Here is a 27,510-nt window from a genome sequence, read left to right as displayed (position 1 = left end):
GGAAACTGTATATTTTGAAATGTAGAAGGTTAGGGTCTAGACTTTCATTGGTTGCTACAAAGGTACTTTTTTCATCTTAGTATATAAGGTTGACGTCAAAGTTTTACAGATTCAGCAGAGTTGAGAAAGGTTCAAATAATTATTACTTAAATAAGTTCATTTTTCCATTTGCCGTCTTGTTCTTTTGGTCACTACCCACAGTTCTAGCTCAGAGGTGGGGGCAGGAACATAGACTGATTAATAACGATCTCTCCGTGAACTGCCACAGATAACCCAAAGATGAGGGACTAAATGCTTGTTATCTTTTCTAACTTGTTCAATAAATGCATCACATAAAAAAATACTTATGTTGTTAGGTAAGGGTATTATGTTAAACATGTCACTCTTGTGCATACCAGCAGATGGCCTTGCAAGGATGGCTGTGACACTTGGGTACAATGTTAAAGTTGGTAGGGGCCGCAGTGACAGATTCCACCTCACATTTTGCTGGCCCCGCCCCACCTCACCACACACTGACTCACAGAGCACAGAGGAAATGAGTTGAGCAAAAGCCTCTTGACACATCAGAGCAGCTCATTCAGTTGACATGTGTTTCCTATGTGTGTTGTGCGCAGATCCTTAAATAACCCCAGTCACCTGTTCTTAACAACCTTCAAAAGAAAGAAAGTAGACATCATGGGAGCATCTTCCTCTGGCTTGCTGGATGAGGCCAAAATCAGCTACATCAAAGGTAACTAAGAAATCACTTTTCTTTTTCAGAGCAGCTCAGAAAAACTTGAATGTCAGTTTTCTAATCCTAAGAAATAGAAGGGAGAGAGTAAAAGTGAAACAGAACCTATAAATGTATGGGCACAATGATAGCAGCTACTTTGGCTTTGTAGTAGTCAAAGTAGTAGCAGTAATAAAAGCAATAGATGTGGTTATTGCAGCTGTATCAATGTAGTAGTAAATTTAAAAATAAACCAAACTGCTACTTTTGTTCGATTGCTTTTAGACAGCATAAATATATTTTTATTAGTCTTCTAGTTGCTAACTTTTAGCAAAAGGCTGACAGGAAACCTGGTTAGAGGTGCGGTGTGTTACAAGGGTCCCCGGAATAATGGGTTGACTGGGGAAATTGCGGTTATTTTGGGCTGGGTACCAGCCTTGACCACCAAGCTAAGAGTGTGACAGTAACCAAGCAAAGGACATTATGCTTTAAAGTCTAATTAAATTATATCTATTTTAATGAATATTTTAACTTTAATAGAAAAAAGTAACAAAACTGATGTGCTCTGTAAATGTTTTTGCTTATTTCTCCATGTGTACATTCCTATACATGTTATCAGCACAGTCACATCCTGTCACTAATCTCCCTTGCAAACTCAAATGTAATTACAGCTATTTCCAACTATTATATTATTATGGGTTGTCAGATCTCTGTCTATCTATGTGTGTCAGTATGTAAGATGAAAGTCAGGCTGGATAGTGGTCTCATACTGTAAACAAATGATTATGATCAATCTACACTGAAGACACCGGATTAAAAACCCGGAACCACAGTCAAAACCCACTTACACACCAGCGTACACAAGCAGGACTTTTGTTAAATTCGGCCACATGACAAATTACTTCACACCTGCACACTGTGGTATTGTTTATATTTGGCCTTTGTATATGTGTGAGGTAGTTGATATATCCTCTCACCCTTTTCAGACATGTACATTATTTCTTCAAATATGCCTGTCTTGTTTTACCTCTCCAAGATTACTTTTTACTTACCATTTATTACTGTTTTTTTTTTCCTGCCGCCTGTCCCGTTTGGTTCTTTTGCCATCAGAATTATTGTCTGAAGGCCAAGAAAGATGCCCAACGGATTTACTATACCAAGTGGACCATGGACCAATACGGCCATTGGTATTATATATATATATATATAGGTAGATAGATCGATAATCTATGAGTATATAACAGTAAATACTAAATATTGAATATTATTGTGCAGCTTTAAGTGTTTTGTTAACTGCGTTAAATTTAAAAAAAATCTCCCTGGAGTCCAGTGCTAGGGCAATTTCTATACCTTACCTTACGGTTGTAAGTTTTTTGCTCAAAACATTAAAAAAAGGTTAGGGATGACTATCAAAACAGTGAGCTGACAGAGATATTGGAGTTATGTCAGCCTGATGTCTTAGTGGTCACACTGCTTTCCCATAAAAGTCACAATGAGAGACTTGCTGGGCTGGATTTGAATGGTGAATCGCCTTGTAACCATTTACAGCCATTCATGCAGTGCTGTGTTCTATGCCTTTAAGTGCTATCTAACTACAATGACATTCTCACCTGTGACCCTTTAACTCACGTAGTTATATTAATAAACGAGCATGCACAACATTATAATTCCACATGTATCTTGTGCATTTTATGCTCAGCTCAATAACATCAGGATTATTTTCAACAATATGTATATAACAGTGTGGTGTCTCGCTAACTCTTAATGAAATTTAAAATAACACTTACATTTGGTCCATGCCTGAATGTCAGACAGACTTTAACATGCTGAACAAGCTAGCTAAGTTATGTAGCCCATATCTGAAGCAGGCTATGAAAGACATTGGCCTAGCAATTTAAACATTTGTCAGTATAAAAATATTGACAAGTGCAGCTTTAATATGTACATTTCCATCCTTAAAACTAAATTTACCATTCCCAGTTACTCTGCACTTGCAATGGTTTCCTTCAGTGAAGGGTATGTATAAGTTCAAACACTCGTTTTGAAATTAGTTTTTAATATCATGGAGTTTTTAATATCTGTGTAACAATGCACACAGAGAGGAAAACTATGCTGATTACTGTTATAAAAGAATACACATGTAAATATGTGTCATTATGAAAAAAATTGTTCTAAACAAGTTTGAGTAACATCAAACATTATAATAATCCCAACAACAAGCTGTGTTTCTGTATGCATCCAGGACTGGTTGATGGTACATTCCAGAGCTTCAGTGACTTTTACCGTCAGCAGTACTCTGTAGCCTACCTTGGACACTTACACCAGGAGGTGGAGCCTAAGAGAGAGGGGAGGGGGTTATTGCTTACACGGAGGGTAAGAGTTAAATCTTTTCAAACTCAATTCGACTACATATATATTTATGCATGTTGATGCAGCTGGAAAATTGGTCTAAATTTCTAATTATGTTAAAGTTTAACCAGTGTGTGCTTGTGTGTTTGTGCACTGTACAGCCTCAGTATGCTCCTGAGGAGGTGCTGTATGAAGGGAGCATTAAGTTCTCCAACTGGGATGAGCAGCTAAAGAAATGCAGAGAGAGATACATAATTCTGCGAAGAGACTACAAAGCAGAGATACATGATAGCATGGAGGTAACACACAGATTAATACGCTCACACACAGCACGTGAAATTTGCAGTCTAAATGATTTGCATCCTGTGATGAACATTGCTATCTGTGATTCCAATTTTTAGACTTTCAACCGTGGATGTGTGGCTAAGATGGTCCTCCAGCTGACGGGGGCAATTGTTTTCACCAAAGATGACGAATCAAGAGCTCACCTTGAGAAAACCTGTGCCGGAATACTGAATGGTATTTTAGATGTGCAACAGCATGACTGATACTACTCATAGTTTGTCTTCCCAATGAAGATATGATCTGCTTTAACTCAGCATCTCTGAAGTCAGTTAATGAAAATGAAACGACTGTCAGTAGGGAAATGCTCCATGATGAGGGTATGAGTACAGCAAACTGAGTAACACTACAAACTTAATCATTTTAGTACAGATAATTATTTATATATGTAGAACACCTCACACAAGGCAACAACTTGATAACAAGCAGGTTTTAATAAAGAAGTGTAACCTTCAAGGTTTTCCGCTGGATTTAACAAATTCCTGACCGTTCAAAACATATTTGAAGTTTAGCAAGCTGTGATAAAAGGCGGAAAACACCGCAGCCATTAGGATGATTACCAATCAGTGATGCTGACTGCTTGTGTTTGTGAATGTCTAACACTGTGCCACATTGACTTATGGTATAGCATTTTCTTCTTTCCTTTCATAAAGGATCCACCAGTGCAGTCCGTCATTTGTATTAGAGCCTAGATTGTACTAAATTCTTCTAGAGGGAGAGAGATATTTTGAAAATGGAAACAGGAAACATCGAGGAAAGTAAGATTATACAGTGATACACGCTATCTATCAACTGTTCGAAACCACTTGTAAATGTCCTTGGTTTTTTTGTGTTTTTTTAAGAACATTTAAATAAAAAAAGGGTTATAATATTGTAAATGAAATTTACAATAATGAGGTGTCTGAAAAATCAGATTGTGTTGACCCGTTTAAGTGTCAAACACAAGATTTTATAGAAGAGTGTGTACTACTCCTCTCACATAACAGGACAATTTGATCAGAATAGAAGAAAATGTGGAAAGTTGCTAAAGATGATCAAGCTCAACAGAATCTCTAATGAACCTCAAATTCACATGTTCAGGCTGGGTTGGAATTTGATTTCATAACAATCTGTCAAATCAAATACCATGATTCATCATTATTAAGTAAAAAAGGTCACCAGTATCTTTGAAGATGTCCAGTATCTGATAGATTCGATTTTAGTCACTTAATTACATGATAGATAATTTACTAAACAGTCAGAGGCTTATGAGTGTAACATAAACAAAAGCTTCTTTGTTGGACACAAATTAATAGAGAATACAGTCAAACCCACATCAGTAATTTTGTTTTATTTGTGTTTCCAGGAGGAAAGGAGGACTCTTCTTCTGCAGTCGTTAATCCAGATGCATTTGCTGTGCATCTCCACTTGGCTTACACAGGCCACACCTGCTTCCTGTTTCAACAAGAGGAGGAGCGAGATCACTTCCTGTCTGGCCTGAAGACCTGTATTAGACATCGCAACCTTGGTAAACACTCATATGTATGCTTTTGCCGTGGCCCACTTAGCCTTGCTTCAGATGTGCAGGGTAATAACACAAAATAAAGACAAAACAATGTCAAATGCCTGCTTGCACAATCACTGCAAGCTAAGAAATTCCCTAAGCAGTCAAAGCCATCACACGTGTAGATAATTTTAAAAGATGAATCGCTCGCTTTCAAATTATTTGAAATATCCAATTTTTTTTTAAAAAAATGACCAGACCCATCAGTTACCTCACTTTTTCTCCCCAAAGGTCTTTAAAAGGTCTTTATATGTTGGTATGACCAAGTGCAATTTGTCTATGTGCATGACTTCTAATTTCTGAGGATGTCCTAGTTCAGAATTATGTGTTTTCATATCAAATGAAAACAGTTTTACAAAGTATGCATCATTCTAACTACTACAAGGTCAACAACAAGTTTGGGTCCATTTCTTGCTCAGTAGCTCTGAATTTTTCTAACTCTCTCCTAAGCTGGTAGTCCTTGCTAATATTTTTGAGCTAAGAGCTCAAAAGGATTTTCAATATTTTGTCATGGTGTGCAGCGCTACATGCTGTTGATTAAATCCAAATACTTTTTACAGTTGTCTAATATCAGATGTGAGTGTAAAATATTTCAAATTGTTGTAGCAGAGTCCTGCTTCTGGTTGGCTCGTCTTTAGTTTGTCATTCATGTTGTGACAGTTGCCCGGGTGACAGATATAAATATTAATGCTGCTGACTTCCTGTGTGGTTAGCTAGGATACAAACCAAAAAACAAACCCCTTCAACTTTAAGCAATAAGGTTGCAAAAACACAGCACATCATATCTGCACAAAGATATCCTCAGCAGGAAATAGCACACAGATGGCCGCCACTGTCTATTTCACTTTAGATGTGTAAAGCCACAGCACTTACAGTGATGTTGATTTTATTCATCTCAAAGTGATATATCAACCTCTTCTTCCAATAACCATATCTCTTCATTTAAACACTTCCTTGGAATTTTAAGTCTTTGACTTTTTTAAACATTTGATGATGTTCTGGTGTCCCTTCAAAAAAAAAAGCTAGCCTACCTGAAGTACTTCTGCCCCCACTGTACACTTGTATGATATATAACACATAATGTTAATTTTAGATTATTGCAATCTGCCAGTTGTGGTCAGATGTTTACATAAACTCATGAATGCCATGAATAGGCATGAATATCTTGTTAATTTAGGGGGTTTTAATTTTTTTTTTTTTCATTTGAGTTACGAATTTGTATTTTCTCTAATCCACACAGGATCATACAGGCTGAAACACACATATATGCACTCATATCCTTATAAATAAAACACAACTTGAACAAGTAGTTGTTGACAGGCTTCTGGCAAATTGTGGTTGGATATTTGACCACTCATCTTGGCAGAATTAGAAGACTTAATTTAAATTGGTATGGTAACAATATTAAACAATAGTCTGTCCAGTTTTTACCCTGCCCTTCACATCATGGTAGCTAGGATAAGGCTTTTAAAGGAATGGAGAATATTTTTGGCCAGGTTTGCAAATTAAATTAAGAGAGTTTAAAAGTATCATGTGGAGGGTATTTACAGATGTCTAAATATTGGACTTTAGAAAGAAATTTTGCAATCATTATTGAAGATTGTTTGGATAGCTATTATTTTTAGTGTTTGTGCATACAAACTAGGTTTTACATAGTCTTTTCTAAAATTAGGAAACCTGTCAGTAGCTGCAGTGAGAAAAAATGCACACTGTTTTGTGAATTTAGCAATGACACAGATGCAGACTTGGTATGTTAGTCAGAGCAAATTCAGGGGTGATAGGTAGTGATGGGACTACCTATCATTTGAAACACAGAACTATTTCTATCCATCCATCCATCCATCCAAACCAACTGAGCGAGTCCTTGGGTCTACCTCCTTGCGGTAGGACATTTCCGGAATACCTCACCTAGGAGGTGTCCGGGAGGCATTCTAGTCACATGCTCGAACCACCTCAAATGGCTCTTTCTGATGTGGACGAGCAGTGGCTCTACTTCAAGTCCCTGGTCGAGTCTTCCACTCATTGAAGAAAACTCATTTCTGCCACTTGTATATTTAACCTCATTCTTTCAGTCACTATCCAGAGCTCGTGACCATAGGTGAAGGCTGGAGCGTAGGATTGATGGCTTTGCTTTTATGCTCACCTCTGTCTTCAATTCAATTAGATTTAATTTGATTTCAATTTAAACAAATCACAACAATAGGTGCAAAAAATCACTCAGTGGGTTGAGGAGTATAAAAAAAACATGCATCATATTCAATTCAATTCAATTCAATTCAATTCAATTCAATTCAATTCAATTCAATCTATATAGTTCCAAATCACAACAGAAAAACCCAACAAGAATCATACAATCCCTAATGAGCAAGTGCTTCAGCAACAGTGGGAAGAAAAAACTCTTGGAACAGAAAGAAACCTCCAGCGGAACCAGACTCGGAGAGCGGTGGCTGGCTGGGGGTGTAGAGGGGAAGACAGGACAAAGACAAGCTGTGGAAAAGAGCCAGACAGGGTTTTCGGAACAAACTGTTAAATGTTCAGTTTCTATGCCATATGTCAGAACAAGATCTAGAATGTCATTAAAGTGGTGGGTGGGTTGTTTTATATTTTAAAAGAAGCCAATTGACGCTGTAATTTTTAGTATCTACATGGATGTTAAAATCACCCACAACAATTATTTTATCTGAGCTGAGCACATAATTTAGATAAAAAGTCTGAGAAATCGTTCAGAAACTTAGTAAGGCCCAGGTGGATGACAGATAACAAGTAAAACTGTTTTTTGCTATTTCCAGCTAAGGCTAAGAACCAGGCTTTCAAATTAATTAAAACTCTGTCTGGGTGTTTGGTTAATTAACAAGTTGGAGTGGAAGAGTTTTTGAACACCACTCAGACTCAGACAGTCAGGGTTTTCAAACAGGGGGCTAAACGGGGTCTCCAATTCAGTGATCCTGGCCTCCAGAGCTGCAAATAGGCATTTAATTACAAGTATCATTGTTACTAAAGTAGGCCAAGGAGTAAGTAAACATCTGACACAATGAGCAGGAAAGTGCAGGAGGAACAGGTGAAAAGACCATGCTGCTAGAGAGTCTGCTATGAGCTAATCTAAGCGAATCCCTAGAGACACATTTAGTGAATACTGTCAATATAATTAGCAGATCAATCAACAGAGAATGGATATTGTATAAAGTATGTGAAGACTATACTTTGAGATAAGATGTTGTCTATATGTTTTTAAGTAAAATCTATGCTATCTAATCAAAACTATATCTTCAGTCGATGTCAGCAGCATCCCATGTGTAAAATGTCTCTTCCTCTCCTGAAATATCTGATGGTTTACCAGAATCGCTTTGAGGCTGACCAAAAGTCAAATAGGAAATGGCCGCATGCTGTTTTTTTTTTTTAAATTTATTTATTTTTAATTTTTAGCAGGATATGATTCATGACTTTCTGTTCCTTAAACTTCTGCAGAAAAAAAAATCTGAAACAGCTCAAGGGAAACTACACTACAAGACATGTTTTTTAGTGAATTAGCAAAAGAAAAAAAAGAAAAAAAGAACAAAAAAATTAGAGATGTGAAAATGGTCAGATGTGTTGTAATGAGAATGGAATATTGATGTCAGGGATCCACCGAGGATACAGGATCAGCACAATTTCTACCAAACTAAAATGACTAATGACAAAATACTAAGAATTAAGTATTTTAATACTTACCACACTTGTAGATCATTTTAAGCCACGGGTGTTCTAATAAGAATGGGATACTGATTTCAACTTTCAAAAATAAAGGGACAGGATGAGCATGCCACCAGATTCTTTCAGAATAATAACAAAATCCCTACTTCCTGCAGACCCGTGGTGTAATTCATCATATGAGAATCAAGCATATGCACGAGCCCTCCGACTCTACCGACAAGACAAAGGATGCTATGAATCCTGGGAAATGCTGCTGGGCACTGAGGAACAAGTTTGTACACACACACACATTAAAACTTTAAGCCTGTCTGTGTTCTTCATTTCACTTTAGTTCAGTTTATTTTTATAGTGCTAAATCACATTAATAGTTATCTCATGGCACTTTTTTTTCTAAAGACCCTACAATAACATGCAAGAATTAGAAAACTCCAATAATCAGATGTCCCACTACGAGCAAGCATTTGGTGACAGTTAGAAGGAAAAACTCCCTGAACCAGGCACAAGGAGGGAAAACCTCCTTGTGCTGCAACCAGTTAGAGTGTAGGGAAGGGAGACAGCAGAAAAGACAAACTGTGGAAAAAAGACAGAGATTAGCAATAATTTATGATTAAATGCAAAGTGTTGTAAAGACAAAGCCATAAACAGTGTGCTTGTGTATGTAGGTGCTTGCCTCCCAGGTGATGGAGGAAGTGTTGCCATGGTTACACAGTCAGCTTCAGTCCAGGATAAAAGGCAAGAAGACTGAAAAGATACGGCAATGGCTCGCAGTAAGTAAAAATATGACACCAAGTCTCTGCAAATTCTGAGTCTATCTATTTATGAAATGTTCCTGTTCAGGATTGTTTTAGTACTATGTCACTCGTTTAGCATGTATGTGTAGCATTTAGCAATATTCTAACTAACACTACTGAATGGTACGGTAAAAGATGATCAAAGCATTAAGCAACATTCACAGGAATTATCATCTAATCAAGCAGTTCTGAGCAGCTTGCGAACATATGAGGTAATGAGCTGCTTTGTAAGATGTGTTTAACAATATATTTATATTTAGCAATACATAGGGGTATTTCTTTTACTACACTTTTTCTCCATGGCCATTTATGCAAATTAGAACAATGTTCAAAAATGTAAACAAACATTTAGATAGCTGTCTAAAGATAATGTAATGTGTCATTGGCATATTTAAATATAAACCTTGTATTACAAAAGTCCCTATTGTAATCAACTGGGGATCTTAAGCAAAAGTTCCTTGTTATGCTGCCCCCACGTGGTCAAAAAATAGCATTTTTTAAAGTGAACTTCAAGACTTTTTCTTTCTTTAGAAATGATATAATCTGATACCATACCAATCTGATCTTCTCAGAATGCTACCTAACTTATCAGAATTAAGGGAATTATCTGACAGCAAGTATCTTTGAACTACAACACTATTATCTTTTACCCCGTGTTCCAACAAATTGTGTGTGGCAGTTTTAGCATCAGTTTTTAATCTCTCTGTTGCACAGTGTATTAATTTGTTTGTATGTATAGACAGTGCAAGCAACCCACACGTTGGTGCTGGAAAAGCTGACTGCAGGTCTGGAGGCTCTGAAGAAGGAGTGCCGTGAGACAGCATCAGACAATCAGGCACTCATCAGATCCAATCTGGACCAGATAATGTCCTCTCACTTGTTCCTGGAGCAAAAAGTCAGAGGTACACATTGTTTGACTAATCTCATCTGAAAATGCCTAGAAAATGAGTGACTGTTTTTAATGGCTAAACTCAGCTAAATCCATATTAAGCTACAAACTGAGCGTCTAGCCATGGTTCAGCTTTTGTGCACATTTTGTGAATCTGTATCTGTTTCAGCATGTGTATGTGAAGAGGCAGAAAAAGTGTGCAGTGAGTCTGTAGCACCCTACATGTCCTCCATCCTTGAAGCACTTACCGAGAACATAAGCGGAGGTATTCTTGGGATGCAGCGCACGCTGAAAACACAGATGGATTCGGCCTTTTTACACAAAAACGAAGGGACACAGGAGACAAAGAAGGTGAGAGAGGACTTGTTTTTAGTTACCCTAAAGTATTTGTGTGGCAGCCAAAATAAGAGCTGTTCCAATTCTCCAAATACTGAAGAAAGAAGTTTGAATGCTGCCTTTATCGTTTCCTTTAACATAGGATACAGTGCACCATCCTTTATGAAAACGGAGGTGAAAACACTCCCATAATTTACTACAATGGACTATCTGACAATTATGAACACAGTCGACATAAGTGGAGCAGATCATGTAAATGTTATTTGTACAGTAGCTGCATTTTCCATTTCATTCCAAACCTCTTGATATATTTACAATTTTTACCAACAGTTTGTTAAGCTCAGAGCTGAATATCACCAGGAGCCTCTAAACACTCAATGTGAAGACTGAGTGAAGAGTTTGAGGTTTTAGCAGTAACAAGAGCAATAGCAACTTTGAGCCATCCATGCAAAGTGCAGATTACGAATTCATTCTGATAACATCACCCCTTCTAAAAGTAAACTCTCCTAGTAGCAACTATCACAACCACAATGGGCATAAGACATGATTTTATGGTTTGTTTGTTTTGGGTTTTTTTGCATTTGATTTCATGCAAGATGTTAGTAAATGTTAGTAAACCTATGGCCACGAGCTGTGGGTAGTGACCGAAAGAACGAGATCCCGGATACAAGCGGCAGAAATGAGCTTCCTCCGAAGGGTGGCTGGCCTCTCCCTTAGAGATAGGGTGAGAAGTTCGGCCATCCGGGAGGGGCTCAGAGTAGAGCAGCTGCGGCTCCACATCGAAAGGAGCCAGCTGAGGTGGTTCGGGCATCTGACAAGGATGCCCCCTGGGCGCCTCCTGGGTGAGGTGTTCCAGGCATGTCCCACCGGGAGGAGGCCCCGGGGCAGACCCAGGACACGCTGGAGAGATTATATCTCTCGGCTGACCTGGGAACGCCTTGGTATTCCCCCGGATAAGCTGGAGGAGGCGGCTGGGGAGAGGGAGGTCTGGGCCTCTTTGCTTAGGCTGCTGCCCCTGCGACCCGGCCTCAGATAAAGCGGATGAAGATGGATGGATGGATGGATGTTAGTAAATCTGGCCATAAATGTTCCTTCTTCTTTAAAGTGCCAGCCTTTGTAATGAAGGGATATTTTTCACAGGCTGTTCTCATTTACATAATCTCCATAAAACAGAACACAGTGTGGCATTTTGTACTCCATCTTCCTCATATTGTAGTTTCAACACAGCTGGGACATTTTCATTAAGGTTAGACTTTTGGAAGGCACCCATTGTGCCGCTTTTGTGCCATCTTGAAGAGGGTCTCATTTGAAATCAAGAAACACAAGATGTTTGAAGTTGAAGATGTCTGAAGTTTTTGCTTGCCCAAATTTTCAAAAGTGCTGACAGAAAGCATTTGCTCTATTTCTTTTAGGCCTTGTCCAGTCTACGATCAATGCGTCTAGATCAGTGCTACAAGCAGGTGGAGAACCTGACAGAGAAACTCGAAGCCTTAAAAGAGCGATTTGGATTGAGCAGCATTCATAGACTGGTTCACTATGCAAGTCTGGAGATGGAGCTGGTATGAAGCACAATCTTCAGTATAGACATGGCCTCTCAAGGAGCCTAAAAGTAGAAAAGATTGACGTGAGCCGTTTTTTAGTGTTTGCTGTGTGTGTGTTACAGTTGCTGGACAGTGCTGTCTACACCTTGGAACAGTTCCTCCAGTCATCAGCCAGACTGCAGCCCACTCAGGTTCCTGTTAAGCTGAACAGGGCTACAGAAAGAGTGCTGAAGGTAAATAAGTTAATTATTTTGAATTAAATTTTTATTTAATAAAAAATCTATCATGTGTGATCAGAAGATTTCTGAAGGAACTGTATAGACCGTGTATTTTAGAAATCCAAATAAATGAAAGATATGTGATTTTCATAAAATAAGGAATAAATATGCTTAGATACACCATTAAAATGTTACACACTGAAACAAAATGATGTGTGCATTCTAGTGGGAACCCTGGACTCTGGTCCCAAACCCTAAAAACATGTCTTTGTAGCAGGTGTAGTGCGCAGCTTGTTAAACCTGGAAAGCCCTGAGAGACTATTTGAAATCTACAAAGAAAAAGTATTTGTGTCACTGACAACTTGTGTTTTTATGTGGGTCAGTTGCAAATTGACACACTACAAGTTCAATTGCGGATTCAGACAGCAAAGTAAACTAACCTGTCACAGTGATAAGTAACTTGTTCCTGTTTTCTAGTGTGCCCCACAAATACAATACAATCTTTGCTCAAAAGTGAGTATTACAAAAAATCTTGCTTGTGTGTGTGAGTAGCAGCTGGACTATGACAGCAGGGTAGTCCAGAGGAGGCTGTACGAGGAAGCCCTGCTGGAGATCACTCTGCCTACTCTCACCAGGAAGATGGACAGCAAGTGGAAAACTGTAGGTCAACCTGCTGCTACTTCACTCTGTCTGACTCTATCGTGTGTTATTGATATTTTATATTCTACAAAGCATGGACTGTCTGGTTTTCTGTGTCTAGGAGCTGCAACAGTTTGAGCAGTACATTTTCGCTGACTACAGCAGTTTTATCCTGGTTCATAACATTTACGATGATGTTCTGAAAACCATTCTCAGCAAGCAGATAGAGACAGGTAAATATTGATCTTGATATTGATCTTTGTTTGTGCATTGGTATAGATTTTGTTTCTTCTTTTTTCTGGTATTCTCTCCTAGGCTACAAGGAGACAGGTTACAAATTAAACGAAAATCCTGGACTCATTTTATTTACATGGTTTTACCTCAGAGAGAAGCATCATTGTGAATCTATAAATTGTAAGGATTTGGTCACTTTTACCCTGTCATGAAGCATCTTCAACCTATTCTTGGATGACAGTGCATCCAAGCCCATTCATCAGGCACAGAGAACACTCATTTTCTGCTTCTAAATTGAAACTGAGGTTATTGTACACAGCCCAGAAAACCTTAGAAATATGGTATCTAATCAGATTCTTGCTCTGGATGGCATTACCTTGGCCTCCAGTAACGCTGTGAGGAACCTTGGAGTCATTGTTGACCAGGATATGTCCTTCAATGCACATATTAAACAAATATGTAGGACTGCTTTCTTCCATTTGCTCAATATCTCCACAAGTCTCAGAGTGACGCTGAAAAACTAGTTCATGCATTTATTACTTCTAGGTTGGACTACTGTAATTCATTATTATGAGGATGTCCTAAAAACTCCCTAAAAAGCCTTCAGTCGATCCAAAATGCTGCAGCAAGAGTCCTGACAGGGACTAGAAAGAGAGAGCAGATTTCTCAGATATTGGCTTCGCTTCATTGGCTCCCTGTTAAATCCAGAATTAAATTTGAAATCCTGCTCCTCACATACAAGGCCCCATCTTATCTTAATGACCATATCACCCTTTTAGAGTACTTCGCTCTTGCACTGCAAACTTACTTATGGTTCCAAGAGGATTTAAAAATAGTAAAAAAGTAGTACATCGTACTTGTATGATTAGGCTTAAAACCTTCTGTAACAAACCACGGCAGACACAGCAGACCTGGTGACATTTTTATGCTCTTAAGCATCCTTTATTAACTCTCACACGTTGCTATTCACACCACAGCCAGCTTAACATACCGACAACAACAAGAACCACACTCAGGACCCAGTAGTATTTAAGCAGGGTGGTGTGATGACCCGATGCAGCTCCAGTGCGTTGGCTTCTCCTCCAGCTGTGCCACAACCACGCCTGCCACACTTTCCTTTTTCTAAAGCGTATAGTTAGACAGTAATCAGGTGACCCTGAATCCTCCCTTAGTTATGCTGCAATAGATGTAGGCTGCTGGGGGATTCCCATGATGCACTGAATATTTCTTCTTCACTCACTATGTGTTAATAGACCTCTCTGTATTGAGTCATACTTGTTATTAATCTCTGGCTCTCTTCACAGCATGTCTTTTATCCTGTCTTCCTTCTCTCACCCCAACCAATCACAGCAGATGGCCCCGCCCCTCCCTGAGCCTGGTTCTGCCGGAGGTTTCTTCCTGTTTAAAGGGAGTTTACCTTCCCACTGTCGCCCAAGTGCTTGCTCATAGGGGGTCATATGATTGTTGGGTTTTTCTCTGTATTTATTATTGTTTATATATATCTTACAATTTGAGTGGTTTGGAAAAACGTGCTTCATATCTAATTCCATTCAATTTAGTTCAGTTTTATTTCTATAGCACTGAATCACAACAACAGTTGCCTCAAGGTGCTTTATATTGTATAGTAAAGTAAAGTAAAGTAAAGACTTAATAATACAGAGAATCCCAACAAAAATCATATTACCCCCCCTATGAACAAGCGCTTTGGTGACAGTGGGAAGGAAAAACAGCAGAATCAAACTCATTGAGGAGCAGCCATTTGCTGCGACCGGGTGGGGGTGTGGGGAGGAAGACAGGAAGAGAGCCAGAGATTAATTATGACTAATATTTGAATGCAGAAACCTGTATAAAGACATAGTGAGAAAAAGGTTAGTGAAGAATAAACACTCTCCCCAGTGCATCAAGGGAAGCCCCCTCCCGCAGCTTAGACCTAAGCCTGATCTTTACAAGAGGGTGTCTGTCTCTCCAATCCAAACTGGAAGCTGGTTCCATAGAAGAGGGGCCCAAAAGAAGGCTCTCCCTCCCATTCTACTTTTAAACACCCTAGGAATCACAATTAAGCCAGCAGTCTGAGAACAAAGTGCTCTGTTGGTGTGATACGATAACTATGAGGTTTTTAAGATAAGATGGGGCCGGTTCTTCAAGACCTTTTACGTGATAAAAAGGTTTTTAAATTCAATTCTGGATTTAACAGGGAGGCATTGAACAGAATCCAGGATGAGAAAAATATGCTCTTTCTTTGTGTAATGGGGAAGGCTTTAGGACCCAGGGGACTCAATGGAGGGCATAAAAGAGGGCGTAGTAACAGGTGCTGACGATTCCCACTGACAAGCGGCTGTGAGTAATGGATGCGTGAGTAGGTGAAGAGCCGAGAAGTTTAATCGCCTACGACGCAAACTGTGGTTTTAAACCTCTATAGATGAGGTTCAAGTAGTGATTTCTGTGGAAGAAAAGGCCAAGACAAATCAGGTGTGCAGCAAATACAGTTGCCTACTCAAGGGCAGGCTGCACATGCGACCTTGTCACTGTTTTTTTCCTCCTTCTCTGTATGGTTGTGTTTTGTTGGTTTTAGCAGGTCACCGTTTTTAATTATTTTTGTTGTTTTATTTCGGGTTTTGTTTATTTTTATTGGGTTGGTGCAATACTAAGCGGGCAACGTGCAATCCCTGAGTGGGGCTCATACCTCGGGGGAATGAGGATTTTTTAGTGGTGCTCTGTGTGTGGATTTGCCGTGATTAAGGTTTATTAAGAGTGCTTTTGTATTACCACCGTCTATTGCCTGAACTAGCACTTAGTGCATGCTATAAGTGTTCGGTTGGGCCTTTTTATGTTTGAGGTGGATTTGTCTCTTTTAGAGTGACGAGCACCTGGGACCGCCAGGGAGGAACAAACCCTCAGGTGATAGCTTCGTTGCTGGCAAGGTTGCACCGCTACTATTTTTTTGTTGTAGCGATGTTTTAGGTTTTTTTTTCTTTTTCTCAAAACTTTGGTGTCTTGTCATGTTAATAAATTGTTGAACATCTTTTACTGATATTGACCCTCTTGTCCTGTTTATTCTGTCATCAATTTGCCATCGGTGTGGTAGGGCTGGTCACATTGCCAGGTTCTGTAGGGTCAAACATCTAGCCACGAAGAACAGTGGTGGGTCTCATGCTGACGCACATGCACACAGTCAGGTTGTGGAACAAGGCCCTGAGTCTCAGCTGTCGGGAAACTAGGTCCCTCTGGTGCAGAGAGCCAGGCATCGGGAACAGGGTTTGTAGGCTCAGCTGAAGTTGTTATGGGAGATCCCTCTCGCTTAATTGGAAATTGTCCAGTGGTGGAAATAGAAATGGGGGGTGTTATAGTTCCCTGTCTTTTGGATACTGGGTCCATGGTCACCACTATTCGAGAGAGTTTCTTTGAGAAGCACTTTAGGCCGCAGGGGGTGGGGCACTTAAAGAAATGCCAATGGTTACGCCTCAGGGCAGCTAATGGGTCGAAAATCCCCTATATAGGCTACATGGAGCTTGATGTGACTGTTTTTGGCGGCATCCTGACAAAAATGGGCGTGTTAGTGGTGGAGGACCCTCGAGATGGTAGCGTTCAGCAGCCACAGAGTGTGCCTGGTCTCTTGGGGATGAATATCATTAGCCGTTGTTACCACCTACTCTCGGAACAGTTCGGCCCTCGTCTGTTTGAATCCCCTGCCCTTGAAAATGCCAATAAGACGTGGAAAGAGACACTTCATAAGTGTCAGCGCATTGAGGCTTTGAATACATCCGGGTATTTAGGTAAAGCAAAAGTCTATGGTCGAGCTGTTTGTGTCCCTGCTGGGTCGTTGAAATGGATACGCACTAGTTGCCCCTCTGCTGCTAATATTAATTTCCCATCAGTGCTCCTGGAGCCTATAGCGACGGGTAATCCCCTGCCGGGGGGCATCTTGGTTTCTCCGGCCCTCATTTCTGTTGAACAAGGTGTGGTTGACATTCCGGTGGTTAATGTGGGAACTGAGGATGTTTGGTTACCGCCTTGTACACAACTAGGCGAGTTGCATCTGGTTGACCCCCCATCATCTGGGAACCCTGTCGTTATCGCAGAGTCTGAGGACTCCACGCTGCCGATAACGATGCACGAAGTGACCGTACAGGCGCATTCGCACTTTGATGTTTCTGAACTCTCATGGCCTACTTTGTCCAATGAACAGGTCCAACAAGGAGTGTCACTTTTGCAGAAGCATTGTTCAGTTTTTAGTCATGGGGAGGGAGATTTAGGATGTACCACATTGGTGGAACATGAGATCCCTTTAATGGACGATGCCCCAGTGCGACAGCGGTATTGTAGGCTCCCACCTTCTCAGTATGAACAAGTGAAAGCTCATATTAAAGATTTGTTGGATCAGGGAGTAGTGCGTTTAAGCAGTAGCCCTTATTCTTCCCCAATTGTGGTGGTTTTCAAGAAAAATGGGGAGATTAGGCTGTGTGTTGATTACCGTTTGCTTAATGCCAAGACACGGAAAGATGCTTATCCCTTACCCCGTATTGAGGAGTCATTAGATGCCCTGACGGGAGCACAGTGGTTCTCTACATTGGACCTTGCAAGTGGGTATAATCAAGTACCAGTGGCCGAGAAGGACAAAGCCAAGACTGCTTTCTGTACCCCTTTTGGGTTGTTCGAATTCAATCGAATGCCATTTGGGCTTTGTAATGCCCCTAGCACCTTTCAGCGGCTAATGGAGCGGATTTTTGGGGACCAAAGTTTCCAGTCCCTCTTATTGTACCTGGATGATATCGTGGTGTTTTCATCCTCTTTTGAACAGCATTTGGAGCGTCTTGACTTGGTCTTAACGCGGCTGAAAGAGCACAATCTAAAGTTGAAGCTGGAGAAGTGTCACTTTTTCCAGCCAGAGGTTCAATACCTCGGGCATGTGATATCGGCTTCTGGGGTGGCGACCGACCCCTCTAAGATTAGTGCAGTGGCTGGGTGGGCGCGACCGACTACTTGTATAGAGCTACAGTCATTTTTGGGATTTGCCTCATATTACCGGCGGTTTGTCAAGTATGCTGCCCCGCTTCACCGGCTGGTGGGCGAGCTGGGAGGTACCAAGAAGAAACGTAGAAGTGGTACCAGTGGGCCAATGGGCCAATGGGTCACCTTTGGAGTGAGGAATGTGAGAATGCATTCCAAACATTAAAAAGGTTGCTGGTTAGTGCCCCAGTATTGGCCTATGCCGACTTTGCTAAACCTTTCGTCCTTGAGATAGATGCCAGTCAGGCAGGGTTAGGGGCAGTACTATCCCAGGAGCAAGAAGGGAAGAGACGGCCAGTTGCTTTTGCTAGCCGGGGCCTGCGACCTAGTGAAAGGAATATGTCCAATTATAGCTCTAGAAAGTTGGAATTTTTGGCTCTAAAATGGGCTGTCACTCAAAAGTTTCGGGAGTATTTGTTGGGAAATAAGTTTGTCGTGTTCACAGATAACAATCCTCTCAGTTATTTGCAGACTGCTAAATTGGGAGCTGTAGAGCAGCGATGGGCCTCAGAGCTAGCTGTGTTTAATTTTGAGATTAAATACAGGCCAGGTCCCAGCAACCGCAATGCTGATGCGTTGTCACGGCAGCTACACCCACAGAGTTCATCTGGCCTGCTTCCAGGGGTGAAGATCCCACAGACAGATGTGCAAGACCAGACAGATGTGGGGCAGCTGGGAGATGCTGTTGCTGCTACGTGTAGGGCCATAGGTGCATTTCCATCCCGACCTAAAGCTGACTTAATATCCCTTCAAGCTGCCGACCCGGTAATTGGCCCTTTCTTACAGTATTGGGAAAGTGGGAGGCTGCCTACTAAACAGGAAATGGGAAATGTAAGTAAGGGAGTGAAAAAGTTGTTGCAACAGTGGCCCAGAATCAAGTTGAAGGAAGGTGTCTTGTATCGTCAAGTTCAGACACCTGGTAATGGCAAAGTTTTGCTTCAACTGTTGCTACCCCAGTGCTTGCAAATAGAGGTTCTAAGAAGTTTACATGATGATCATGGTCATCAAGGCATTGGACGCACTACCAGCCTGGTGAGAGAAAGGTGTTTTTGGCCTTTTATGGCACGAGACATTGAGAAATATTGTCAGGAGTGCGATCGTTGTGTCTTGGCAAAGGCTGTACAACCAAAGGTTCGCACATTTAGGGGGGGTTTGGTGGCCGCTAAACCCCTGGAAGTCATTGCCATTGATTTCAGTGTTTTGGACAAGTCTAGTGATGGGCGTGAGAATGTACTTGTGGTCACTGACGTGTTTTCGAAGTTCTCTCAAGCATACCCTACAGTAGATCAACGGGCAAGTACAGTGGCACGGGTGTTAACTGAAAAATGGTTTTATATCTATGGGGTCCCTAAGCGTATCCATAGTGATCAAGGAAAGAGCTTTGAGGGAGATTTGTTGAAACGTCTGTGTCACCTGTATGGCATAGACAAAAGCAGGACCACGCCATATCACCCTGAAGGCAATGGACAATGCGAGAGATTTAACAGAACACTCCATGATCTGTTGCGCACACTCCCTACTGATAAGAAAAGAAAGTGGCCGCAATACTTGCCACAGGTATTGTATGCTTACAATACCACAGAACATCAGTCTACTGGTTTTTCACCGTATGAGCTTATGTTTGGCCAGAAGCCCCAGTTGCCTGTTGATTTCCTACTGGGGGCTTCCCAGTCGGAATCAATGTCTAGATCTGCGCAGGAGTGGGTGGAGGAGCATAAACAACATTTAAGCTCGGTTTATGTGCATGCGAGAGAACAACTCCAACAAGCTGCAGAGAGGAGAAATAAACATTTTCAGCCCACAGTTATTTCCCTTCTCCCCCCAGGTACTTTGGTTTATCGGAAAAGTCACCCTTTAGGCCGCCATAAGATCCATGATGCCTGGGATTCTACGGTGTATGTTGTTGTGCAGAGTATGGACAAAGAAGGCAGGGTTTATAAAATACGCCCTAGAGATCATTCAGGCCCTGACAAAAACTTAAATCGGGCAGAGTTGAGAGTAATACCTTTGGGTACTATGGCACCTGCTCCAGACCAACATCCCCTCGCTGACCCAGGGCTGGTACTTGAGTCACCCCAGCAATCAATATCGGATATACCAGATGATGACAGTGAGGTGGGTGGAGTTATACTCGCCATGGCTCCAAACCCACCCAGAGATCAGCTACCCTTGGTATCGGTTTCAGAGCCTGTTGGTGAAACTAGGAGTCTAGGCCTGAGCAACCTGAACCCTGTAACCCTAGTTCCAGAACAGCCAAGGGAAAGTGGGATTGATAATAGGGAGAATGTTCCAGAGCAGGACCCGGGAAGAGTTCAGGAGCGGCCTAAAAGAAGTACAGCAGGAAAACATTCAAACCCCTTTAACCTCCCGCGGTCAGTAAATTCGACGGTTGTTTTTCTCACCGGTGATTCACAAAGTTCCCCTGTCCATAATGGTTTGCCCCAAAATGTATTTAGGCCCTGGCAGTAAGTGGTCGCCGGGACGGTGACCTTTTAAAATGAGGGCAATTGTAATGGGGAAGGCTTTAGGACCCAGGGGACTCAATGGAGGGCATAAAAGAGGGCGTAGTAACAGGTGCTGACGATTCCCACTGACAAGCGGCTGTGAGTAATGGATGCGTGAGTAGGTGAAGAGCCGAGAAGTTTAATCGCCTACGACGCAAACTGTGGTTTTAAACCTCTATAGATGAGGTTCAAGTAGTGATTTCTGTGGAAGAAAAGGCCAAGACAAATCAGGTGTGCAGCAAATACAGTTGCCTACTCGAGGGCAGGCTGCACATGCGACCTTGTCACTGTTTTTTTCCTCCTTCTCTGTATGATTGTGTTTTGTTGGTTTTAGCAGGTCACCGTTTTTAATTATTTTTGTCGTTTTATTTCATGTTTTGTTTATTTTTATTGGGTTGGTGCAATACTAAGCGGGCAACGTGCAATCCCTGAGTGGGGCTCATACCTCGGGGGAATGAGGATTTTTTAGTGGTGCTCTGTGTGTGGATTTGCCGTGATTAAGGTTTATTAAGAGTGCTTTTGTATTACCACCGTCTATTGCCTGAACTAGCACTTAGTGCATGCTATAAGTGTTCGGTTGGGCCTTTTTATGTTTGAGGTGGATTTGTCTCTTTTAGAGTGACGAGCACCCGGGACCGCCAAGGAGGAACAAACCCTCAGGTGATAGCTTCGTTGCTGGCAAGGTTGCACCGCTACTATTTTTTTGTTGTAGCGATGTTTTAGGTTTTTTTTCTTTTTCTCAAAACTTTGGTGTCTTGTCATGTTAATAAATTGTTGAACATCTTTTACTGATATTGACCCTCTTGTCCTGTTTATTCTGGATTCGATCCTGTGAGAGTTTTTTTTGGTCTGAAAGTTCGTACTAGTCATAAGAGAGGCCCACAGTGGTTACTTGGTGGCTTATACCACGCTACATTTGTAGTCCCTTGTCAGTACTCCTGCGGCAGCATTTTGGATTGACTGAAGGCTTTTCAAGGTGTTTTTAGGACAGCCTGACAATAATGAATTTTCTACTCCGTGTAGAAAATTCCCGTGTAAAAAAAAAATGGGTTCTGAAAACCTGTACATCCATTAGGCAGCTGACAGAATGAAGTGCTCTGTCCTATAATGAAACCTGTGACAAATACTGAATATGAACTGGAACATTCCTGTTTGGTCCAAACATAAATTATGATTTTGTCTCTTCCTCATTATCAGCTGTCCAGGATGCAGCTAGTAAGAAAAGCAACAATCTCCTGTTGGACACTTCAGATCTTGCAATTAGTCAGTACAGTTTGCTGGGACAGACGCCTCCAAACTCTGCACCAGACAGCCCATCTGTTCATGCCCAACGGTCCTCCTCAGCCATGCCCACTGATGATCAAGAAACAATTTCTGCAGTGGAAGAAAAAAGTCAGACAGTTGATGTTTGCCCCCAGAGGAAGACAGAAGGTAACACTGATAGTGAATGTGACCAGACACATGTCTCTGACCAGAGCACAGTGCTTCTTTCTCCAGTTATTATCGTGACACAACAGTTGGATGAAACTGGCAGCAAAGAGGACCTGTTCCTGAAGGAAACCATAGAAGTTCAGATCACAACTGATGCATCTTCTACAGCAACAGAGCCAACAATAGCAAACAGATCAGACACAGATGCAAATGTTACATATGAAGTCAATGCACCCAAGTTATCTGCTGAACAAGGACCGACCATCCCAGACTCTCTGGAGTCGTCCCCTCTGGTCTCACCTCAGACAACAGAGATCCAAGTTCAAAGTGAACCTGCTATGCCTGACCTTTCAGTCTCAAATCAGCCATCAGAAGAGGATTCTTCCAACCAGCCTGCCTTACCATCACACCCACCTGATGCAGATAGTCCAGTACAAATCAGCCTCGGATCACTAAGTGAGGCAATTGCTTGCAGTTCCTCAGAACCTTCTGTTATGCCAATGATGGGACAGCAGACCACTGACAGAGCAGTCTATTTGACAGGAGAACTTAAAGACAATTGGGAGGTGGAGAGAGTAAAAGAGGAGAAACACAAAGATGAAGCAGAAATTGAGGGGCGTGAGACAATTCAAGCATGGGAAGAACAGAGAGAGAAAGAAGAGGTAACAGAGGAAGAAACAGGTGAGGGGCAGATGGAGATCCAAACAGGAGGTGAGCCTGCTGATGACAGCTCATCTGGATCACCAGTGGAGACCACCACTGCCTTAAACACAGAGCAGAAAAAGAATAAAGAGATGATGGAGGAAGAAGTGCCAAGCAGTGAACTCAGGATTGAAAATAAAAAGGATGAAGATGAAGCAGTCACAGAGAAAGGAGATTCTACAGAAGAAAAAAAAGAAGAGGATACACCAGTAGAGAGTGCTAATGAGCTACTTTCGGACAGCGTGGCTTGCATCAGAGAACTTGTGGTTGAGATTATTGAGATAGAAACAACAGTCTCCCCTGTTGCTGACAGTAGCAACAATCTCTGAAACAAGCATTAAAACAGCAAGAGCAGTTCCAGACCAATGATTCCCAACCAGATAAAAGTCACTTCAATAAGCCTTACATTTTCTAATTATTCCAGACAGAAATTTGTGCTGATTTAATTAATGTGCTGTGTTTTCATACAACAGTAAACTGAAAAATGGAATAGTTTGTCATTCTATTGTAACTCTTTTGTTGCTTTTTTTGATTCTATATTTTCTATAACAATTGCATTGAATCATCCAAATAAAGATGTTAAACTTGTGATTTTTTTTTTTAAAAAGTCGCTTTAATAATTCATTTGATTTGGTCCTCTTTAACCAATAAGCTCCAACTAATGCACGGAGATCTTTCTGAGACCTTTCTAAAGCTGTTGTGGCAGGCATGTAACCACCAGGATGAATATTCAGTTGGATGGTCAATTCAGTTGGATGGTCAATCAAGCACAATGATAAAATGACCGGCAAACCATTTGGTAATAGTTTTGGCACTATGAGAAGGTGGAAAGCCCTGCTGGAAAGGAAATCTGCATCTCTATAAAGCTTGTCAGTAGACTGAAGCATGGAGAGCTCTATAATCTCCTGGTGGACAGCTGCGATGGCCTTAGATTCGAGAAAACACAGTGGACCAACTCCCACCAATGCTAGCAAGATGACATGCAAACCACAAAACAGACTACCTAAACTTCACACTGGTCTTCAAGCACCTTGAATTTCGTGTGTCAACACACAAGGTGACACACATTTGAAACACGAAATTTCAAATGAAATGCAAAGTTGGTTCATGAATAGTTTGATATTCCAAATATGACAGTTGTGCCTCCTTTAAGTGTTGGCTTACCTGCATGCCACTCCAGGAACTGTAAAAAACAAGATTGATTAAGATGAAGATTGAAGTTTTGATTTAAAGTCATGTCTGTGAAGGTTCTCAGTCATCCAGGTCATCGTAGTCAAAGGAGCTTGCAAAGAAAAGCGTCTGGACTTCTTTAAGTTGCTTGAAGACGTTTCACCTCTCATCCGAGAAGCTTCTTCAGTTCTAAGGTCAAATGGTGGAGAGTCCCAGATATAAACCTAGTGGGAGTAACCCCCCACAGAGGGACAAAAGGACCCCCTGATGATCCTCTAATCGCCTGAGCCAAGGTGTGAAACTGGGTGTGGGTCCCAATCAGCCAGAGTTTCGGGTGTGTTCATTGTGAAACCTGGCCCCACCTTATCATGCGAATTCCTGAGGTCAGATGGCCCAGGATGTGAGTGGGCGTTAAGGCATCTGGGAAGGGATCTTAAAACTGGATTATAGATGGCAGAGAGTTGGTGTCGTAAACCCCCGCCTCTGTTCAAAGATGGTCGCTCACAGTGGACATAGATGGCTTCTTTCACTCCTCTTTCAAACCCTCTGTCCTCTCTGTCCAAAATGTGAACATTGGCATCCTCGAAAGAGTGACCTTTATCCTTAAGATGCAGATGGACTGCTGAGTCTTGTCCTGTGGAGGTGGCTCTTCTGTGTTGTGCCATGCGCTTGTGAAGTGGCTGTTTGGTCTCTCCAATGTAGAGGTCTGGGCATTCCTCGCTGCACTGTACAGCATACACCACATTGTTAAGTTTGTGTTTTGGCGTTTTGTCTTTCGGGTGAACCAGTTTTTGTCTGAGCGTGTTGCTGGGTCTGAAATACACTGGGATGTCATGCTTGGAGAAAACTCTCCTGAGTTTCTCTGATACACCGGCTACATAGGGGATGACAATGTTGTTGCGTCTGTCCTTCTTATCCTCCCTCGCTGGTGTCTGGTCTTCTTTTCTGTGCCTCTTTGCTGACTTTAAGAACGCCCATTTAGGATAGCCGCACGTTTTGAGTGCTTCCTTTACATGTGTGTGTTCCTTCTTTTTTCCTTCAGGCTTAGAGGGAACATGTTCTGCCCGGTGGTGTAATAATAATAATAATGGATTGGATTTATATAGCGCTTTTCAAGGCACCCAAAGCGCTTTACAATGCCACTATTCATTCACTCTCGCATTCACACACACTGGTGGAGGTAGCTACGTAGCCACAGCTTCCCTGGGGCAGACTGACAGAAGCGAGGCTGCCATATCGCGCCATCGGCCCCTACCAGTAGGCGGTAGGTGAAGTGTCTTGCCCAAGGACACAACGATCAGGACAGAGAGCCCGGGGATCGAACCGGCGACCTTCCGGTTACAGATACGCTTCCCAACCCCCTGAGCCACGGTCGCCCCAGTAATTAGGGTCCTAATTACTCCAAGTTTGTGTTCTAAAGGGTGATGGGAGTGCCATGGGCTCCCCCGTGTCACCTATTGTAGCCAACCTTTACATGGAGGAAGTGGAAAGGAAGGCTCTTGGCTCTTTCAAAGGAAGAGTACCCAGCCACTGGTACAGATATGTTGGACGACACCTGGGTCAAAATCAAGACACAAGAAGTGGAATACTTCACTGCGCACATTAACGCTGTGGATAAAAACATCAAGTTCACCAGGGAAGACACAAAGGACAACTGTTTGCCGTTCCTGGACTGCGCTGTGCACATTGAAGAGAACGGCAAACTCAACATCGAAGTTTACCGGAAGCCCACACACACGGACCAGTACCTCCTCTTTGACTCCCATCCCAGGTTTCACAATGAACAGACCCAAAACTCTGGCTGATTGGGACCCACGCCCAGTTTCACACCTTGGCTCAGGCGATTAGAGGATCATCAGGGGGTCCTTTTGTCCCTCTGTGGGGGGTTACTCCCACTAGGTTTATATCTGGGACTCTCCACCATTTGACCTTAGAACTGAAGAAGCTTCTCGGATGAGAGGTGAAACGTCTTCAAGCAACTTAAAGAAGTCCAGACGCTTTTCTTTGCAAGCTCCTTTGACGATTTAAAGTCATATTTGCTTTAACTAGTAAATTTTAAACACACTATTTTAACTTTAAGATGACTTTGCCTTCTCAGCCTACTGCCAGTAGACTGTTTATACTTTATAGAGCAATCAAGACATTGGCCAAGTCATGTGTGGAAGACCCTAAATCTGAGACATAATGAATAAGTCAATCAATTATTTTCTTCCTGACGAACATTTGAACAGATGCATTGTACATTTCATCTTTTAATCACATTGAATGCAAAAGGCATACATATTTTTATTGTTTTTATCATAAAAATGCAAACAATAAATGTCCTGTTGATCTAAATTTGAATTATAACTTAAAGTCTGTTTAAATAATTAATTAATCATTTAATTTAAGTTGTATTTCACATATTCTTGTGCAGGAAATAGATGTATAAAGGCCAGCATTTAAGAAAACTTTGATAACCACTATTGTTAAGTGACATCCTTGGACTACTCTGAATAAAAAGCTTATATTTTATGCTGGTAGATTGGTTTTTGCAGCTTAATCTAATTCAGCATCTCTTATGAATTTTTCTGTAGCTCAGGCGGTAGAGCAGGTCATCTACTGATCGGTTGGTGGTTCGATTCCTGGCTTCCCCTAGTCTGCATGCCAAATATCCTTGGGCAAGATACTAACCCCAAATTTCTCTCCGATGCATCCATCGGAGTATGAGTGTGTGTGTGAGTTAGTTACTTAGAAAGCACTTAGAAAAATGTGCTTGTGCGAATGGGTGTGAATGGGTGAATGCACAAGTTGTGTAAAGCGCTTTGAGTGCTCAGAAGAGTAGAAAAGCGCTATATAAGAACCAGTCCATTTACCATTCTTCCTGCAGTATTTTAGTAATACGATCAGATGATACATAATTGTTTTGTTTGTTTGGAGATGGTGGAGGATTACAAATACCCTAGTGCTCAGCAAAAGACTCATTCAGCCATGAAGCGCCACACAATGCCACAGGAAAACATTACTAACTGTAGCCATTAAACAAAGCAGCTGCTTTGTAATTCTCAAAGATGCAAAAATACAGCTGAAAAACCGAAAGCCTTGATAACAAAGGTCTTCACCCCAAAACTGGTGTATTGTAATAAAAACTGTGATTATTCATTCTGAACCATTCTTAGACAGCAATAGGTCAGCCAACTATTTAAGAAGTAGTAACATAGTATGTAACCAGCTAAAATGAGGTTTGCAAATGTGAACAGAGTTGACTACTAGTGGCATATTCCTTTTATATTAATTGCAAGACATTGTATGCACTAGATTATATGTAAGTAAGTAAGTAAAATTTATTTATATAGCCCTTTTTATAGATAAATAAAATCAGAAATAAGAATAAAATAATAATAAAAACAATAAATAGAAAAAATAAAACAAATTA

General features: G+C 41.3%; 1 protein-coding gene across 1 annotated transcript; it reads left to right on the top strand.

Annotated features, from left to right (window-relative positions):
• The first annotated feature begins 578 nt into the window (after window positions 1–578).
• Window positions 579–25,880, top strand: LOC147309085 (protein Niban 1-like). The gene is made up of 14 exons (XM_086272930.1): window positions 579–730; window positions 2,952–3,082; window positions 3,220–3,357; window positions 3,460–3,577; window positions 4,746–4,907; window positions 8,789–8,904; window positions 9,296–9,400; window positions 10,164–10,326; window positions 10,483–10,664; window positions 12,062–12,208; window positions 12,313–12,423; window positions 12,961–13,068; window positions 13,169–13,280; window positions 21,990–25,880. The coding sequence occupies exons 1-14, from the start codon at window positions 598–600 to the stop codon at window positions 23,252–23,254; spliced, it is 2,991 nt and encodes a 996-aa protein (XP_086129056.1). The 5' UTR covers window positions 579–597; the 3' UTR covers window positions 23,255–25,880.
• Window positions 25,881–27,510: the final 1,630 nt, after the last annotated feature.

The sequence above is a fragment of the Aulonocara sp. 'chitande type north' Nkhata Bay genome, linkage group LG18 (assembly GCF_057382095.1).
Source record: "Aulonocara sp. 'chitande type north' Nkhata Bay isolate Kocher_YH1m ecotype deep benthic linkage group LG18, A_spYH_male_GT1.1, whole genome shotgun sequence".
NCBI classification, from domain to species: Eukaryota; Metazoa; Chordata; class Actinopteri; order Cichliformes; family Cichlidae; genus Aulonocara; species Aulonocara sp. 'chitande type north' Nkhata Bay.
This window is presented reverse-complemented; position numbering and strand designations above follow the sequence as displayed.

What these genes read in the sequence shown, in the direction of transcription:
- LOC147309085 (XM_086272930.1), top strand. Translation starts at nt 598, where the DNA reads ATGTGTGTTGTGCGCAGATCCTTAAATAACCCCAGTCACCTGTTCTTA. An exon ending in CCTGGAGCAAAAAGTCAGAG is followed by an intron (nt 10,327 to 10,482) that starts GTACACATTGTT and finishes TATCTGTTTCAG; the next exon opens with CATGTGTATGTGAAGAGGCA. An exon ending in GGACACAGGAGACAAAGAAG is followed by an intron (nt 10,665 to 12,061) that starts GTGAGAGAGGAC and finishes TATTTCTTTTAG; the next exon opens with GCCTTGTCCAGTCTACGATC.